This window comes from Cryptomeria japonica, chromosome 2 (assembly GCF_030272615.1).
Source record: "Cryptomeria japonica chromosome 2, Sugi_1.0, whole genome shotgun sequence".
In the NCBI taxonomy this organism is placed as follows: Eukaryota; Viridiplantae; Streptophyta; class Pinopsida; order Cupressales; family Cupressaceae; genus Cryptomeria; species Cryptomeria japonica.
The window spans coordinates 175357865-175376536 of record NC_081406.1 but is presented as its reverse complement, the minus strand read 5'-3'; the positions used below and the strand labels follow the sequence as shown (position 1 = coordinate 175376536).

The following is an 18672-nucleotide window of genomic DNA, read 5'->3' as shown; positions in this document are numbered from 1 at the left end:
ATAGTGGTACAAGCTTTCTTTATATATAATTTTTTTATACTTATTAGAAAATCTCTTAATGACTACCACCACCCTTTTATGCAATCTCATACATAACCTAGGATTTTATATTCATAATTTTATTTTGATTTATAGTTCTTAGTACTAAATGCACTTGGGTTATATACACTAATGCATTTTCCTATTTTCATTTGACTGTGTGGAGTTTGAAAGACCAAACTAAGGGCTTGATCATTCTTGTCAAGCTCCCAATAAATCCCAACTCTTTTTCTTGCTTTTAGCTATATCTACAACTACACTAAGGTTTTATCTCTCTTCCTTTCTATTGTTATTTTCTTATTTCATTTGTTCTACTTAATTTAGCTTAGTTTTTATATCATTTGGTATAACCTAGCTTGATGCTTTTGTTGCCCTTGTTTCTTGTGCAAGTGAGTTCAAAATCTAGTGAAAACTTTTGTTTTTACAATATTTTTGGATGATAGACCAAAACTAGGATTGATATGTAAAAAGGACTATGCAATGCATCACACAAACATCAATGCATCATGACAGTATCGTGTGTAATAAGCTATGTCTTCTAATGCCAAATTCATTTCTTTTTGTGATCATTTTGATTTCAATTTATTGATTATGTATATTAGTTTCCTATAAATTAGCATTTTACAATCCAACTCGCATTTAATGTAGTATAGAATGTTAAATACCACTTTTTCTCAATTACACTTCCATGTATAGCCATAGTGATTGCTCATTTGATTGATTGTTTGATTTTGTGTGTGTGAGCGCGCGCATGCTTGTGTGTGTGCATGTGTATGTGAGTGTGCGGGTGCGCGTGTGCGTGTGTGGGTGTGTGGGTGTGTGTGTCTGTGTGTCTGTGTGTGTACAATTGTTGGTCCTTTTATTCCATATATAGCAACAATTTCATGTATGTCAATAGTTGTGTGTGTGTGTGTGTGTGTGTGTGTGTGTGTGTGTGTGTGTGTGTGTGTGTGTGTGTGTGTGTGTGTGTCTACAATTGTTGGTCCTTTTATTCCATAAATAGCAACAATTCCAATTATTAATGTCATGTTTGTCTTATTAAAGTTGGATGTTTGAAGGATGTTAATATTTAATTGTATATTTAAAAAAAATTGCTACACATTGTTAGGGTTTTTTGTCTTATTAGTTTGATATGCATTATCGTATAAGTAACTGATTATCATGTAGATATAATGAAAAAATCAAATAACTAAATGGGTTTGAGCACTGACTATATAAAAACCAATTATAATTAAGAAATTGTAAGGTCAAAAATTGTGTACTTTGCAATATCCACTTCATGTTTGCATGCTAATTCATTTGTTGTTTTTTTGTGCCTTCACCTCAAATTGGATTGATTTGTAACTACAACCCTTTTCAAACCCCTAAAACCTACCATAAAAGTTTCAAACCCAAACTTAAAAAAAAAATCCTATGCACTTCGATTGGTAGTATTTTGAACACATATACACACCTATCATCGGTGTCTAGATTAACGTTGGAAATTTTTAATTTTAAGTGTCTATAACCATGATTCCTATGTTTCCCTAACATGTTTTCATTTGTACTTGAGCACAAAATAAAATCATATCAAGTTCCACTTGAAAGGGTTCAACTCACATGTTTGCTCCTACTACTAAGGTTTCTATCTATTTTCTAATGCTACATTACTTTTAAGCTATTACATTGAATACATTATAGAGATATCCCTCATAGCATTTCTCTAAAACTTGTATTAAGTTTCACTTGAAAAAGTTCTTTTCACATGTTTGCTCCTATCACGAAGTTTTTCATGTATTATTTGGTGCTATATTTTTTTAAGCTATTACATTGAACACATCTATATAGATATCCTTAGTAGTGTTTTCTCTAAGCCTACATTACAAATATCTTATATCATCCTTGTCCTCGTAGAATTCCTATTCCTTCGCATCATTATCCACCATTGTGTTTCTCCTATAGATCTAACTACAAATCCCCTTATTCTATTTTCCAAAATCGATCCATTACATGCATCAGCTTCAATCTTTCACCACTCACACACAACATTGTAGGTAGATTTCGTCATAGGTTATTATCCCTCTAGGTACAAATTTATACATATCATTCTCACCACACTAGAGCTTCCACACAATAATTTTACAAGGGTTATAGTTGGGTGTTAAAAATACCATGTGGGGGACTAAGACAACCTTCTATATAGCCAAACTCCATTTACCTTCCCCATCTAGCTTCAATTAGAGCTTAAAGGAAGCAAATGTTGAAAATTTCAAAGCCCTAAGAGACATACACCAATGCCTAAACATCACTTATGACCAACACTAACACCTAGACATCACCAATGACCCATAGGAGCACCCACATCTGGCCCCGGTGTCTTACAAAGATGTCCAGCTTCAATATCCTAGTTGATACTAGAGTTATGAAATTCCAAGTGTCCAACTCCAATGGTCTTTTTAGTTTTTCTATCATATTCAACATTCTACATATACATAGAATTAACTTTCCTATTGTCTTTCACTAATTTGTGTCCTCGCTATATACATTAATTTAATTTAATTGATAAATCTAAACATATTTATATTTTATGTTGTCATATCAAAAGCACATTTCAAACTTGTTTTAGATTAAATTCATATGTTGAAAGAGAACCTAGGTTATGCATTTGTTCAAAAACAGAATTAGCCTACGGTATCCCAAATTTTTTCTTTCCTAATATATGTCATTCGATTTTGAAATAGAACTTTTTACTCTTTATATTTATTTATCACATTATTATTAAACTATTTTGAGATATTTCACCACACTTTTTCATATGATATTTCTATATTAGACATTTTCCCCCCTCTTAGTATTGTTCCGACATGTCGAAAGGTTGTGATTATTTAGCGTGTTCTTATTCACAAAATTGTCCCTAGATAAATATGTTGTATTTGATTAAATATTTGGTTACCAATAGATCATATATTTGATTCAAGACAACACCAATAACGTAGGTACCACAGGTTCCGCACAAATTTGAAATAACTGTCCGTAGTCTACACAAACTATACAGTTGATAGCTCCTTTGTCGTTACTAGCATCACCAAGTATATAGTAACTCTCTTCGAATGCGACTTTCCAACGGGTTCACTTCTTTGCAGGGTACTCTCTTGCTCCAAATATGGTAGAGCCAATCCTTACATTTGTGCTTCCCATTTCAATCTGCAGAGTTATGACAGTTATGACATTTGAGTTATTAGTGTAACAAAAAATTATAAAACAAACGGCTGCAACAAACTAAAACCACAGCACTTACTGCCTTCTCAAAGTCGCCTGACATGCCCATTGACAGTTCACATTGGTCTTCCGGTATTTCAAGGGCTTTACAAACTTCAGTTCTACAAGCTGACAATGACTGAATCCTCAAGGAAACAACATAGTTTCAATCCATCAGGAAGAAAAAAGGACCAAAATTTATACGCATGTAAATCATGAACGAAAATGCTCATGAGTTCCGACCTCAAAATTCTCGGGTCTAGATGAGTAGTCCAACATTCCTATGGTCATGAGGCCTGAAAATTCCAAATTCCGACACTCGTGCTTGACATGCTTGGCAAGCTGAACACATTCTGAGGGCTCAACACCATATTTTGCTGCATCCCAAGAAATTAGACCAAAATAAATTTAGATTTTTAATCACTAAAGATAAAAAAAGATTTATTTTGTACTAAAATCTATAAAAGCCAGGGAAAATGTTTTTGATGTATAATAATTAAGAAAACTAAGTTTGAGAAAGTGCATGTATCGGGAGAAAAAAAAAGGAGAACCAAATAGAAGTTTATGCTTTAAGTAATAAGAGGGAAAAACTCTGGTAGATACATCGCACTTCTTAAAAAATGGATGGAAAATGAACTGGTTTTACAATTATTGAACAACTGCATCTCGCTCATGCCGAAATCCTATTTTACCTTCTCTTCGTTTTGTTCAACTCTTGATATTGTTTCTTGGCAATTGAAGTTCACATGTTCTTTCCAGGGCCTGATCTTGTTTTCTCATTTCCTGTATCTTTTCCCTCTCTATTTTATGCTGCTGTTGGCATTTATAAGCTATTTGATTTGTCTCTTAAAGATCTGACTATTACCTTCTATCTGCATTTTCGTTATCCAGTAACTTCACCTTCATTATTTCTATGGAAGCCATTGAACATCTCCATCCCCATGGCACTTTTCACTCTTATATACTGCAAAGTTCAACATCCGAGATTCCTTTTTCACTTTGATTCCCACATCCAACTTTAAATTTCTTTGTTGCTTCTAATCATTTCATCCTGTAGTACCATTACCTGGTACAACTTCATCCCCAAATGCCACAGTTTCTTTGTAGATTTCTTAAATCCCATTTTGCAACATATCCTTGCAATTGTTGGACTCAATTCAATGGGTGTTGGAGATAGAGATTTTGTCCTCGCCCCATTACAAAAGGTCCATATGTGGCAAATAAAATTTAGGATAAGATCCATCACCATTATCGGCTGCACTGAACAGGTCTTTGTTCTTCATTTTCCACCAAAAGGAGTATTAAAAGTTTGAATGGATCCCTTGGACTTTACATAAGGTGTAAGGTTGACCATTAAATTATCCATGTCAAAAGTGACTGGACAGATCAACTCAGCTATGCAGCTCTTATCTGTACTATGGCTAGTAGGGACCAAGGGCCATAAGGAACCTGATACTCTGACTGAACTGGCAACCAACCCAACAAACACGTCTCCCACGATCAAGTCATTAACCACTAACATCAACTGTTGCTCCACCATTTTTTTCAAGAAAATTGTAGACCGATGAGACAATCAAAAGACCAGTAACGTATAAAGAGACACTTGAGATCCAGTCATTCCCACGTTCATTCCATAATACCAGCTTCTTGGATATATTTTAATCTGCCACAGCTACACTTTGATGTACATTAGTAGTGGAGACTGGAGAGTATAAACATCATGGCCTTCACTTGCTTATTTCTTAAAAACCCACAACTGAACATCTTGAAGACTAGTGAGGACTGTATTTGTGTCTCTCTAAGAATTACACATCAACTCTCTTCTATCTATTAGCTCCAACGCACATGAACTGTTAGCAAATCGACAAGCATAATGTTTTTGTTTATCATTGTAATTATTTGCAAATTTTTCAAAACATTCAAATTGTTATATGCAGAAACTTGGGATGACAGTGAATCCATAAAGGAAAATGCTGCTAAGCAGAAAGGAGACAATCATAAAAGAAAAAAACAGGATATGCACTTTATCTTCTCAATTTTCTAAGAAGTGTCTAGCTTTTGAAACTATAACAAACTATGATTACTTCCTATTCTAGCTCTTGCCTTGGTAAACATACATAAACGACTCTCTTTTATACAGGTAGTGGTCAGATTTGAGAAATTTAGGATTGAACAAAGCATAGTAATATGGTGTCTATAATACTAACTCCAAAGGAGTTGGCAGAGTGACAGGTTAAGCTTGTAACCAAGCCTTCTTACAAGATGTAAACCTGAACAGGTACAAGATATGAACAATATAGGCAAGGTTGCTTTTTAGGACAGCCTAGCCATCAGACCTCATACGCATATGAGAGTTCCTTGCAGGAACAAGGGAACTTCTACACTTTAACATGCACATATTGTTCAAATTTATACCTTTTGGAGTTTCAACTCTTTGACAAAGCTGGTGCAAAATCAACTCTTACAAATCAAGGTATAAAGGCAATGTGAAAAGTGCTCTTTCCCATGAAAGGGGAAACCTCATACACCATATCTGACATGCTGGTTAGGATGAGATCTAGAAACTCTTTTTCTTTGTTTTTGTAAGCTTGAATATGGTTTCCACTCCTTGGCATCATTATTGTAAGAAGAATATTGCAGAAATATCCAAGCTATGGTCTTTGCCAGTTTGATCCCATGAAAGATCTCAAGAGTCAACTATGAATCCCCTAAGACATTTGTTAGCACTTTCACAGGTCTAGGAGTCTAACCTTATTTTCCATTCTTAAGATTTGCAGCCAGCGACTTCTCTATGTAGTTTTCTTGATAAGTGTATCAGACTAACTTTGTCCTGCACATAATACATCTTATCAGCATAGTTACTAGACTCGGACATGGCAAGGTGATTTTGGACTTGAACTTGTACCTAGCACAAAACTTGGAATAGACTTAACAACTTGAGAAAAAAATGATATAAAGAGAATTTTTAAGGAAACACATGTTTTTATATGCACTCTTCACTAGATCAACTTTAAAGACAAAAAAACTAAACAATTACACACTGCTTTGCTCATGTACACAAGTGCACATCAAACAAATGAGTACAATTATATATATATTGTGTGTGTGTCCATAAGTATTTTGGTGTACAAAAATCATTGATTAGGGTACCCATGGCATCAGAAACAAAAAAAACATAACATAGAGTCATAAACTATGGCATACAGGAAGTTGCATCACTTGGCCCAACATCACTAGCTCTGTTGTCTTTCCTGCACTTGTGTCTCAAATAGGTCCTCAATGTTGCAGAAGCCATGATACATTTGTTCATGCTCACTCCTTCGCTAGTGCTACTACCTTTGCTCCAATTTGAACTTGATCAACTCACACATACTCATTCTTAGTAAATATAGGCTCATCAGTCTCGGTAATCTAATCTAATAATGGATCAACCTCCTTCAATGCAAACAGGGATAAAACCCAAGCCCAAGATTTTCTTGTGGCAGAGACAAAGTTTGGAATGAACATAGGAAAGATAATTCAAGCATTGCACCATCAAGCTATTGTGTCCTTGGAGTGTATGTGCTAAACAGACTCCAATTGCACTATGCAACATCTTCAAACTTTTGAACCCTTGAACTATATAAATTAAGTTCTTCGAAAATTAAACAATATTTTGGCTATCAACAACTCACACAACATCTTCCAAATTAATCTCCCCATTTGCATGGGAATGATAAACAAATGGGATCAGTTTCTACGAAGAACTAGTAAAACAATGAGTGCATTCAAACTAAAATAGATCACGCATATCGGTCATGTTGTCTTTAGTGTATTTCAAATTTTAGAGTTTTTGTCCAGTAATGTGCAGTCTATAGTAAGCATTGTTGTCAATAAACATTTAGTGCCAGCATTACATGACATGTTAGCATTTGATATTGAGCTATTTCACATTATCCCTTTATTTAGTTGTAGCTCACAATTGGGTTTTACTTATATTCCTCAAAGTTATGTAAACTGTCCCAAATACAAAAAAGATGCCTTTTCTTGATAGGCCTTTCATTCTCTTCATGCCACAGGCAAGAATTGAATTTTTCCATATTAAACTCTAATCTAGATTTATCTAAATATCTCAATTCTCATCATATTCTTGGGCAAGTTTAAAATTGTTTAATATATTTTTACACCTTTGGCACTTGTGAGTTACAGGATTACGATTGATAAAAAATTCTACCTCTACCTTATCGATCGAGTCCTTTTTTCCAAGAGTCCACTACCTGTACAAATTTCAATGTTCTCCAAACCATTTTGTGCAGTTGCAACCAGCAATTAATTCAGAAAGTTTTACTCCTTTCAGTCCAATGGCCCTTGGTCTTCCTCTCCAATGTTGCAGGTTTAATTGTAACCATTAATGTCTAACTTAATGCAAGGTTAATTGTAGTGTGTGTATGTAATAGCATTCATAGCAACACAATCCTCTGCAATCTTGTTTGCTCCTAATTATGGACATGGGTTTATATTATAGTTGATAAGATGACATTCGAAACATTGTTTTTTGGAGAAATATATAAACAAGTCTTGATCAATCAGATTGTACACAAATGATTTATCATTCATTCTCTACACCATAATTTAAATTGTACAAAATGTGAAAAAATAAATTACAACATGTTTAACCAGATAATACAATACAAACAGAATAGTTGCAGTTAATTTCACTTTCATTGAGAATATTGCAAGACTAGAAATGTATTGCCATATACTCCTCTCGTTTACATCACTCAACAACATAAATAAATGCCTCGAAGGAACACACTAGTATGCAATTACAACCCTGCAAGAGTAACTGCTTATTAATTTAAACAATGGCTCATTTCACTTGAAGCATCAATTGATTAACCAGTTCATCAGTATCCTTGTATAGCCCCTTGTATGATTCACTTTAACCTACCTGTCATACAGCCTTTAGTCCTTCAGTTGGCCAAAGTTGATTAATCTGCTCATCAGTATCCTTATCTACCCTTTGATTTGTTCACCTTAACCTACCTGCCATTTCACCTTTAGTCCTGTAAGCTACAGTCACCTACACATAGACCATATTTACCAGCCAACAAGTTTGCCATATTAACTGCCTAATTTCAAGTTGATCCACTATGTTGTTTTTGGTTGTTCATATCCACCTGCTGTTTCAACTTGTTCGGTGCTAGTCTAACTCAATAACCACATGACCATTTGCAAAAAGGAAATTTCAACCTCAGACAATCAGAAATGTTTCCAGAAAATACACAGGTTTTGTATCAGTATCAAATTATTTGAAGGCACTGATGAATACTGGAAATGGATCCATTAAGATCATTAAAATCATACACAGCTAGAGCCTAGTACTTTGGAAACAACAAAAAAGTAGTACAACCCATAGAAGCAGAAATCTGGGAAAAATCCTGATTAATTGTGATTTCCAAAAAATCGGATATCTCAACGATTTTTTCCCTGATTTATTGTAAAAATCGTTGACTTCTAGTCAACGATTTATAACAATTTAAGTCGCGATTAATCTACAAAAAATTGCATTGAAAATCACAATTACTCTTGCAAAAAATTGTGATCCTTTCCTATGACCCACGAAACCCTAAAACAGCAGAGTTAGACATTACCCACTGTTAATTGCTAGCTTCAAATTTGCCTGAGTATAGCAGAGTTAGAGGCTGCCCAAAGCAGTTTCTGCTCTCCAAATTTGCATCTAAATATCAATTCCAGATTTAGATGTCTATTTAGCTGCCCTTTTCTGTTTACAAGAGTGCATACCACTATTTTAAAAAATCAAAGATTTCAGGTTTCAAGAACTCATATGTTAGGTTTTCACTCATTATATTAGCAAGTTTCAGATTGGAGCCTCACTACAAATAGATCAACAAGACACATCATTGGAAAGAAAGAAAGAGTAAGAGAGGATAACAAGACATTTGTTATGCTTTGTGGGGCCTACAAAAACTACTTGATGAAGGGACGCTTGGCCCTACAACACAAGAAATACACAAATACAAGAGAAAAATATTTGATTTTATTACTCTAATGGACTAAAGAAATTCCAATATTCCAAAATATTGGCCAAATCGGCTTTACAAATATGCAAGCTGGAGCTAAAGTATGATGTCCCATTTTAGGAACAATGCAATATAACCACAAATGTAATGTTTTGATATCACTTGTAGTGTCCCTTATTGAACAATAGATGAATTATAGGACAATTACTGTCTGATTCTTACAATAAACTTGTGTATTTGGAAATAAGAATGCAATTATATAATAAATGATAATGATCAAGCCACTGGCTGTCTCTGATTTATACAATTAAGATTATGCTTGAGTGAATTGATATCAATTTGCATTAAGTGCACAATTACTTGCTGTTTCAAATAAGACAATGCAAATATGCTAAGTTACCGGTACGTCCATTTTCCTGCAGATTCCAGGTACGATTCGTTTTTGAATCTGAATCGTCCTGGAATCCTTGTGGAATCCAATAGGGTTCCTTCATTTAGCCCTGGAAACGCATCCAGTTCCAGTTTTCCAACCAAGAATCCTGACGAATTTGGAATGATGTGGCGATTTCGTCATGTTTTCGAGGGTTTTTTTTTTTTTGCTTTTAGTTTGAAAAACGGGTTTAATACAAACCTTAAGGCAAAAAGCAAAACAACAATTAATACGCATGGTTTTCTTTGGCGGCGGAAAAGAATGCAGGAGAAGCACGAAGAAGCCACGAAGAAGGATAATGAATGCGGGAGAAGCCACGAACAAAGAGCGACGACCAAGCACAGCCCAACACGACCCAGGCAGAGCTCAACGCCGGTAGAGAGACAGGTCACGACAATGTAGGAGTTAATTTGTTTTGCTATAGTTTTACGATTTATATTTTTTTTTTTATTTGTTTGTTTGTTTAAATTATTTTATTTATTTGTTATAATAAGCTAAAAAATCTAGATTTTTATCATTTATGGTTTAGGTTTATTTTTTTGGTTTAGGAAGTTACAATTTAATTTTAATTTTTGAAATATAATTTTATTATTTTTATTTAATGATTTATATTTATATAAATTTAAAATTTTTAAATATTAAATATTTAATTTTAAAATTAATTCATAAATGTTAATGATTTATTTAAAATGTTAAATTATTAATTATTATGTAAGTAAATTTTGACAAATGGATATTAAAAATTTCCAAATATATTTGTATAAAATTTTTCCCAAGTTTTGTTTAGCATATGGATGATATTTGGGATTCTAAATTTAATTTTTGTTTCTGCTCTTTACGCTGCATATATGTATATATTTATGATTTAACATTTTTTTGTACGGACGTACCCAAACCCGCCCCCAAAAAAATTGCCATACCAGCGTACTATACCCATGTACCCCTACCCGCACCCGTACCCCTACCGGCAACTTAGCAAATATGCAATGGACTAGAAGTCGATATTGCCAATGGCAATATGAATGGCTGTTTCTGATTTGGAATATATAGTATGCACAATTGGTTACTGCTGTTTCAGATCTAGAAATGATATTATGTGTAATGCCCACACTTGAGCAGACTCTTATTCCATTTTGATAGACTCAATTGGACATTTATTTTGTGCGATGGATTCGGTAGACTTGTTTGGATTCACATGATGCATGGATGTATTTTGGCTTTTATATGTGCTTCATTGATGATCATCGATAGATATTGTATGTTTTGTGATTTTGGATATTATGGATTTGTGCTCATGCTTCATTCCGATTTTATGTGATTAGATATCATGATGATGTTTCATTGCTACATGTATTTATGTCTTGTCGATGTGTGCATAGATAGATTTTACTGATTATTGCTTATGATGAGATGGACATACTAACCCCGGTTTTGATTTACGTGAGATGCATTGTTCATTGTATGACTATTGTTGGACTGTATGCATGGGGGAATCAACGTCACATCACTCATTGCGAGTGGGATGTGCCGTTGCGACATTCCTCCACTTGTTTGTTATCTATGTATATATATATGCACATGTATCATTTTGTAGGTTCTAAGGCATTTATTCCTCCAGGGCAACCAGGTGCGAGCTCCCTTGGCTTGATAGGTGCGAGCATGCCTCTTCCCAATGGCAATATGTGGTTCGGGATGTTGTTGTTTCCCTTCCCGCACACTAGGTCTAGGTTTGGTGTCGAGTCCTTGTTAACAATCTTGGCAAGTTCGCCATGTCGCCATCGTCGTCATGACTTGTGAGTATATGTGGCATGGTTGGTTAATCATTCAGTTATTTTATTTGAGTTGCTTGAGTAGTGACTGATTTATTATTATTAAGTGTTTTTAAATTCCAGCATTTGTTTGACTGTGTTGAGTGTTTGCCTAATACTAGTTACGGTTTCATTAGTATTTTTGAGATCTTAAACTTATTAAAATTTAACGATTTTTAATTATTTACGATTTTCGCGTTATTGACCTTATTGTCATTTAGCGATTTTAATTTTTAATTATTCGCTTGCCTTGATTACTTAATTACATTATTCATTTAATATTGGATTTGACTTTATGCGGTTGGAAATTGAGAAGTCAATTATTTAATTAAATCAGTATATATATATATATATATATATATATATATATATATAAAATAACGTAATTGGAAGGACAAGAAAAAGAGGAATAGTTTTTAATATTTTGCTTGTTATACTTTTCTACATTTTAAATATCCAGTCTTTTATTTTGAAAGTTATATAAAATAAATTCATGAGAGAATAGAGGATTTAAAATAAAAAAATCCCATTTAATGAGATTTGAGAATTTGAATATTTTATTCTCCATTATTTTCTTTCTCTCTTGAGGAAAAGAGAGCTAGGGTTTTTATTTTGGGGATTTTTCGTTTTCTACACTGGTCTTTGGAAATTTTGGTGGTTTTGGAAAAGAAGAAGATTGCTGGAAAAATTGGGGGAGATTGAAGAATTGTTGTTGGCTTGCTGATTGTGGAATTGTTGTTATCCAGATTTCCTCCACCACCATTTGCCCAATAAGAGGTAGGGATTTACACCTCCTTGTGTTTTCTCTTTTCTTTTATGAGCTGGAAATGAATTTTAGAGAGTGAAATCTCCATTTCTCCCTTTTGGATGCCCAAGTTGTTTGCATTCTATGGTTTTAAAATCTGATTTTTGTTTCCATAGGTTTTACTTGCATGAAATTGTAGTTGTTGTTTCAATTTTGCTGGGTAAAACTTCTTTTTAAAACTCTCAATTTGGGAAATGGATTTGCTGGCTGGAATGGAAAGAATTCTACAAAAGACCCTTGTTGATGTTAATTGGGGAATGGCGGATTCCAATTGCCTTGGGCAACATTGGAATCCGCCCAAAAGGGCTGGACCCTTTCCTCAAACGTGTAGGGCAAAGCCCTATACCACACGGCAACCTTAAAACCTTGTCTCACAAACTTAAACACTCAATGTGTTGACAAATAGGGCCGACCCTATTCATAAGGCAATTAAGGGAAAATATAATTAAAGGTAATTATAAGGAAGGCCAACCTATCTAAAACGTTTCGCTCCTCATATAAGTAAATGTAAAACCTCATTGTCATTTTCAATTCGGTCAGCTCTCTCATTCATGCGAAATTACATGCCTGCCTAAATACGAACTTCAGGAAGACACATTACATCTGCACTTACAACAAGTTACATCTGCCATTGGAGGTGCAAAATTCATCATTAGGAGTCAGCAGCGAATTCCTTGAAGGTCTGCAATCTAGGTTAAGGGAGCAGCAGCATCCATCTCTCATATGACAGCAAGCAAACATTGAAGGCAGCCACCTCAATCTGCCATACCTCTTGTGACAGCAACATCTAAACCTACAAATACATGAGATAAGTGTTGTACTGATTGCATAACTATAATCCATAATCAGATCTGAGGATCTTTTCTGGCTGGGTTTTTCCTCCTAGGAGGTTTTCCCAGGGTAACTGTGACTAGTCTTTATTTCTCTCTTTCTTTACTATGCTTAAATCTGAAACTATAAATCTCTAATCTAATTAATCTAATCAGTAAACAAATTCTGATTTTCTGAGTTTTAGTTAATCTGAAAGTGTTAAAATCAACAACCCTTGATTTTTATTTTATTTTTTAAAAAGATTTGATTAAAACCCTCATTTCTTTTCCAGAAATCTGTTATTATTTCATTTGATCTCCCTGCTGTTATTTTTTTTACCAAAACTGTTAATGTGAGAAATCTGAAATCTTTAAAACAAAAAAAAGAAATTAAAAAAAAAACAATAAAAAAAAAGTACCCTTGGCCACGTAGTGGCATGGTGCTGCCAGCACCCCCACTTCACCATTTCATTTCGTAAAAAACAAGTATTTTTTATTTATTTAAAATATAATTGTTTAATGTAAAATGCAATTTTATTTAATACATAAATCTATTTTTAATTAAATGCAATTTATTTATGATGATTAAAACAATTTAAAAAAGGAGTTCTATTTTATTTTAAATGGATTGAAAATCAACAAGAAATTTAATGAAATGTATATATATATATATATATATATATATATATATATATATGTGTGTTGATAATTATTTAAGGTAAATATATTATTTATATATATATATATATATCATTGATAAATGTCAAGTTAATAGTCTAATTAGATAAAACATTTGAATATTAAAATAATAGTATATTGCAAAAGAAAGAGAGATGATAATTGATTGACATCAATAATAGTGCTATTGAAAAATGATATTAATTTGATGGTTTAAATGTTGTGAATGTTATCGTGTAATTGGTTTTAAAAGGTGTTATTGGCTAGATATATATAGTCTACCCCATACCATTGAATTCATGGATGCCCATTAAGTCAACCCCTTTTTCAATTAAGAGTCCTTTCAATTTATGACTTGTATCTGGAGGCCGTTTGTGTCATTTGTTTCAAAATCAATGGTTAATGTGAATTTTGCTTTTACTTGCATATCATGAGTTTTATTTGCCATCTTGACATGCCCTCATTATGAGTTTGCCATGAGGAAATAACCATACCGTTGATATTGTGGTAGCAAGTGTGAAGACCTCGCGATGTCGATATGTTTTAGTGCAGTGATATCATGAGTTTGTTATGTTTCCTTGGTTGAGATGCTCGTTTTTCTGCAGGTGTTGTTGTTCATTCTTTTGGGTACGTGCGTGTGTCATGGTTTGGCAATGCTGGCGTTGTCTGATTTTTACTTGTGTAAGAGCCTCTCGTTTCATTGTTTCGGATCCATGTAGAGGGAGTGGGCTCCTTTATGACACCCGGGGTCATCAGAGATAGACTTTCACGAGGTTCCTTGTAAGGATGCGTAAGTCTAGACCTTTTTGGGCATAAGGGAGTTTACCATATTATAATCAAGTGATAACTAATTAAAGAATGGCTATGGGTAGTTGGATAATTTAAAATAATTTATCAGTGCCTTGTGACTCAGTCCTAGGGAGGATGTTTTAGGCTGAGCATGGGAAGACCGTGGAGACGATAAGCTAATCTCCCTTGGTCTCTCTCTCAAGGTTGAGATGGTTTCGCATGCCATAGGCTAGTGCCTTGTTCTTGGTTGGCGTGTGATGACACTCCCTCGTACATGTGAGTCCTTTGCCTACTTTTGTATTCTTGTCATGATGTTTTATTGGCCTCTGGAAATCTCTTGTTCTCTCTTGTTTGCTTGATGCATGGTTATGTGTATGGAAATTGTTTAGTGTCAGTCCCTTTGTAAGTATCAACCTTGGTTAGTGTGTGAGTTGGGACCTAGCGACATCTCCTAGCTCGGGGGGTGGTTCCTTGTAGGTTCCACACTGGTCGGGGGGTTGGAGCTTTTTGCCATTTGGGTTTTTCCCTCTTCTTTGGTGTCATCTTCGTAAGTGGACTTGGAGCCTTTCTCCATGTTGACTTGAACCTTGGAGCAGATTCATGTTTGTGCATCTTATGGTGAATAAACTCAAAGCATGTAATAATCTAAAAATGTTGTATAAGAAGTGAGTGAATATTCACGATTGTAATACTATGTAAAACAGCCTATAAGTATTCATGAGCTACTTTAGATGGTACATTCAAATAGAGGTAATGGTATGAGTTAATCTAATGTAAGCAGAAAGAAAGAAGAAAATGATATACCCTTGCTAGTAGTGCCTTATTAATTGTTAATCATGCATATTTCTTTAATTTGAACTTATAGAACATGAATGAATTGTCATGCTTAGCTTATGCGATAGGTTAGTTAAATGAGATTGAAATGTATCTTGTCAAATAGTTAAATCAGCAATATGATTCTTTATGTGGTAGTTAAATGCTAAATAGTAGATATGTGGATATGATGGAAAATCGATGTTATTACACCTTTCATGATATTTCTTAGCAATAGATTGAATTAATGCTTGCACTTCCAATATTTTCATATGAATATGGATGTAAACTAAGTAGATGATTGCACATATTTATGAGATCAATGACATTAAACGAATAGCTTATACTATCATTGGTAAAGCATGTGAAATACAAGATTCTTGTAGATGTAGTTAGCTGCTTGAAAACTAGAACAACACTAAGGCTGAAAACTATTATGGAACTTAGTAAATAAATATCATTAGATGCTAAATGAGAATTTATACAATTGTGTTATGGCTGCCATAAAACTAATGTTGCATAAATGGCATTATGAACATGTAGAATTGCATATGTAGGTTAATGAGCATGCCTTGGTAGATGCATTTAATAATGGATAGCAATAGTAATATATTATGTAAAGTGTATGATATATGGTAAATTGAATACATGCATTGTAGTTGTGCTCCATGGTATGGTTAAATCATTAGAATCATAGAAGTGGACTAACATGATGATGGTAAATTAAGTATCGATCATAAATCAAATGGCGTAGATCTTAGTAGTGACATCAATACCCTGGGGAAACGATGGAACCTTGTAAATTACTAAACCTTGGAACATGTCTTCACTTGTATTAGTAACGTAGTGCATGAAGCATCATATAGCAATTTAACAATAGATTTTAAACTATTGAACTAAATTGTGAACTTAATGTCTAGATTGAGTTAGACGTCACCTTGTTAATAAACAAAAAAAATAAAATAAAAATTATTCCACTCTTTTGGGGACCTAAATGTAGTAAGTTTCCCTTGGGTTTGTTGGCGAGCGCTACATTATGCAAGGTATATAGTGCTGTGTCTGATGTGAATAATCCTTGGCTTCATGCACACGATATTGGGCCTTCGGCCTTGCTCTCCTCAAGCTCTTCCAAATTGGAATAAGAAGCAATATATAAACACAATCGATCATTGATTGAAAAAGTTTGATTGCCTACTTATATCTTGCAAATGGATGTGATGCCTCCAAGGGACACGTCCTTTGTCTCTTCATAATAATCAGTTTGTTATTTATGAAATATCAATTAGTGTTCTTATCATAATCGCTGAGCTTAATATTAGTCATATCAATCACTGTCTTAACCGCTGCTATTACCAATCTAATTCGTGCCTCTTCATAGCATAACCCAATCAGCATTAACATAGTTGCTGTCTTCCATCGATACTTTGATGATTAACATTTATTAATTATAATTGGTATTCATGACTTATCGTTTGATTAATCATCTTCCCATTAGATCGATATAGTTTAACATTAATCAAATCCCTCCCACTTAATAACCATTCTTTGCTTATCGATTTGGGATGATTAATTGATTAGTTAACTGCTGCTACCTTAATCGATTATGAATGATCTCTTATCCTTCTTTTATAATCGATGATCATGACTAATCATTGATATATACTTAATTGATGTCTGTTCAATTTTGTCATGATGCTTATAATCTCAATCAACACCATTACTCTTTCATAGTTGATTCGTTTACTAATCACTTATTCTGCATAACATATCGTACTTGATCTCTCTAGCCATCATCGCTAATATAACTGGCTTCTTTATGCATGACTGGTTTGATCCAATAATTGGATACTTGCTATCATTATGTTTATTCTCATGATTCCTTAATTGTTTGATTCTTCCCTTTGCCGATTGCCCAATATATCTCTAAGGATACATCGTTCATTAGAAGAATCATTATGATGACATGAAAGTAATTCATTCTAAATAATCATATCAACTTCCGCTTACTTCCAATAATGATCTTCCAATGCACTCTTGCAATTTTGTCCCTCCTAGGGACTCCACAAAATTGAAATGCTTTGCTGACACAATGAGAAATATCAGTGGCGTCAAGGATGGGGACATCACATAAAGCCTTCCGACTATTGTCCTACATTGAAGGACTTAACTTTGAACGAATAACCTCTAGCCCAAGCCTCTCTTTTATAGTACTCGCGTGCCTCTTCGAAATCCCACTCCCCCTCTTGATGTACAACACATGGCATTCAAGGATTACAACACATATCCAAAAGATGACCTTTCATCTTCCCTAGGAGGCCACCTAAAGAGGTGTCTTTTCAATTTTCCCAAGTAGGTGCCTAAAAGGTGTCTTTTCCAATTTTTATGTAACCATTCAATAAATATGAGTGCATGACTCTTCCCCTTCCTTGTTCCCACGTCCAAAAGAGTATTTTTATGAGTTTATAATAATAAATGATAGAAAAATGCTTTCCTTCATGAAAATTACAATTGCCTTTACATGTAGACCATAAATATTGAATATTTTCAACCTTATATGCCCTCCAGAACACTTTTCTTGGTACCTAGAGACCCATAGATGCTTGCATTTATTTTTAATCACCTACCCTTAACTTGAAATCCAAAAAAATAAAAAAATTGGGTGATGCAAGATTGCTCTAAGCCTGTGGATGTCCTTGCATCACTACTTAACCTTCTCGCTTCAGCCTTCTCTATCTTCTTAGACTCAATGTAATATTTACTTTTAATCCAAAAGGGAAAAGTCTGGATCAAAGAGATGAACCACTGCCTTTCTTTCATGAAGGTAAGCCTTTCCTTTATTTTCCTCTCTTTATTTAATAACAGCTACTCTTTCAGCAGCTTACCCCACAATCACCTTACCAGCAAACCACCTACAAAAAGGTATATGGAGCATCCGATGACATGAATAGAACCAAAGTGGATAAGAAATTTTTTGTCAGTGAAAACAATATACAAAGTAAATAATGGTCTTCATTTCTACTTTTAAAAGCTAATATATCTTTGCCAGGGATATAATAATTCTTAATTTTAATTTACAAAGTTACACAGACATGGTTACGAATACAAATATGGATACGGTATTCTCTCAGCCACAACTCCTTGTTGCACACACAAGATGTGTGTGGTTGTGCTTCATGGCTCTGTGCTTGAGAGATGATGTCCCGATGATGTCCCAAATTCCATTCTTTACCAATCAAAAATA

General features: G+C 34.0%; 1 protein-coding gene across 1 annotated transcript in view; it reads right to left on the bottom strand.

Moving 5' to 3' along the window:
• Window positions 1-2933: 2933 nt before the first annotated feature.
• Window positions 2934-18672, bottom strand: part of LOC131049969 (uncharacterized) — a 74732-nt gene continuing 58993 nt past the window's right edge. The window contains exons 7-9 of the mRNA XM_057984085.1: window positions 3520-3653; window positions 3317-3415; window positions 2934-3222 (exon numbers count right to left, since the gene is read on the bottom strand). Coding sequence (XP_057840068.1) covers window positions 3148-3222; window positions 3317-3415; window positions 3520-3653 — 308 coding nt within the window. The 3' untranslated portion in view covers window positions 2934-3147. The remainder of the gene's footprint in view (window positions 3223-3316; window positions 3416-3519; window positions 3654-18672) is intronic.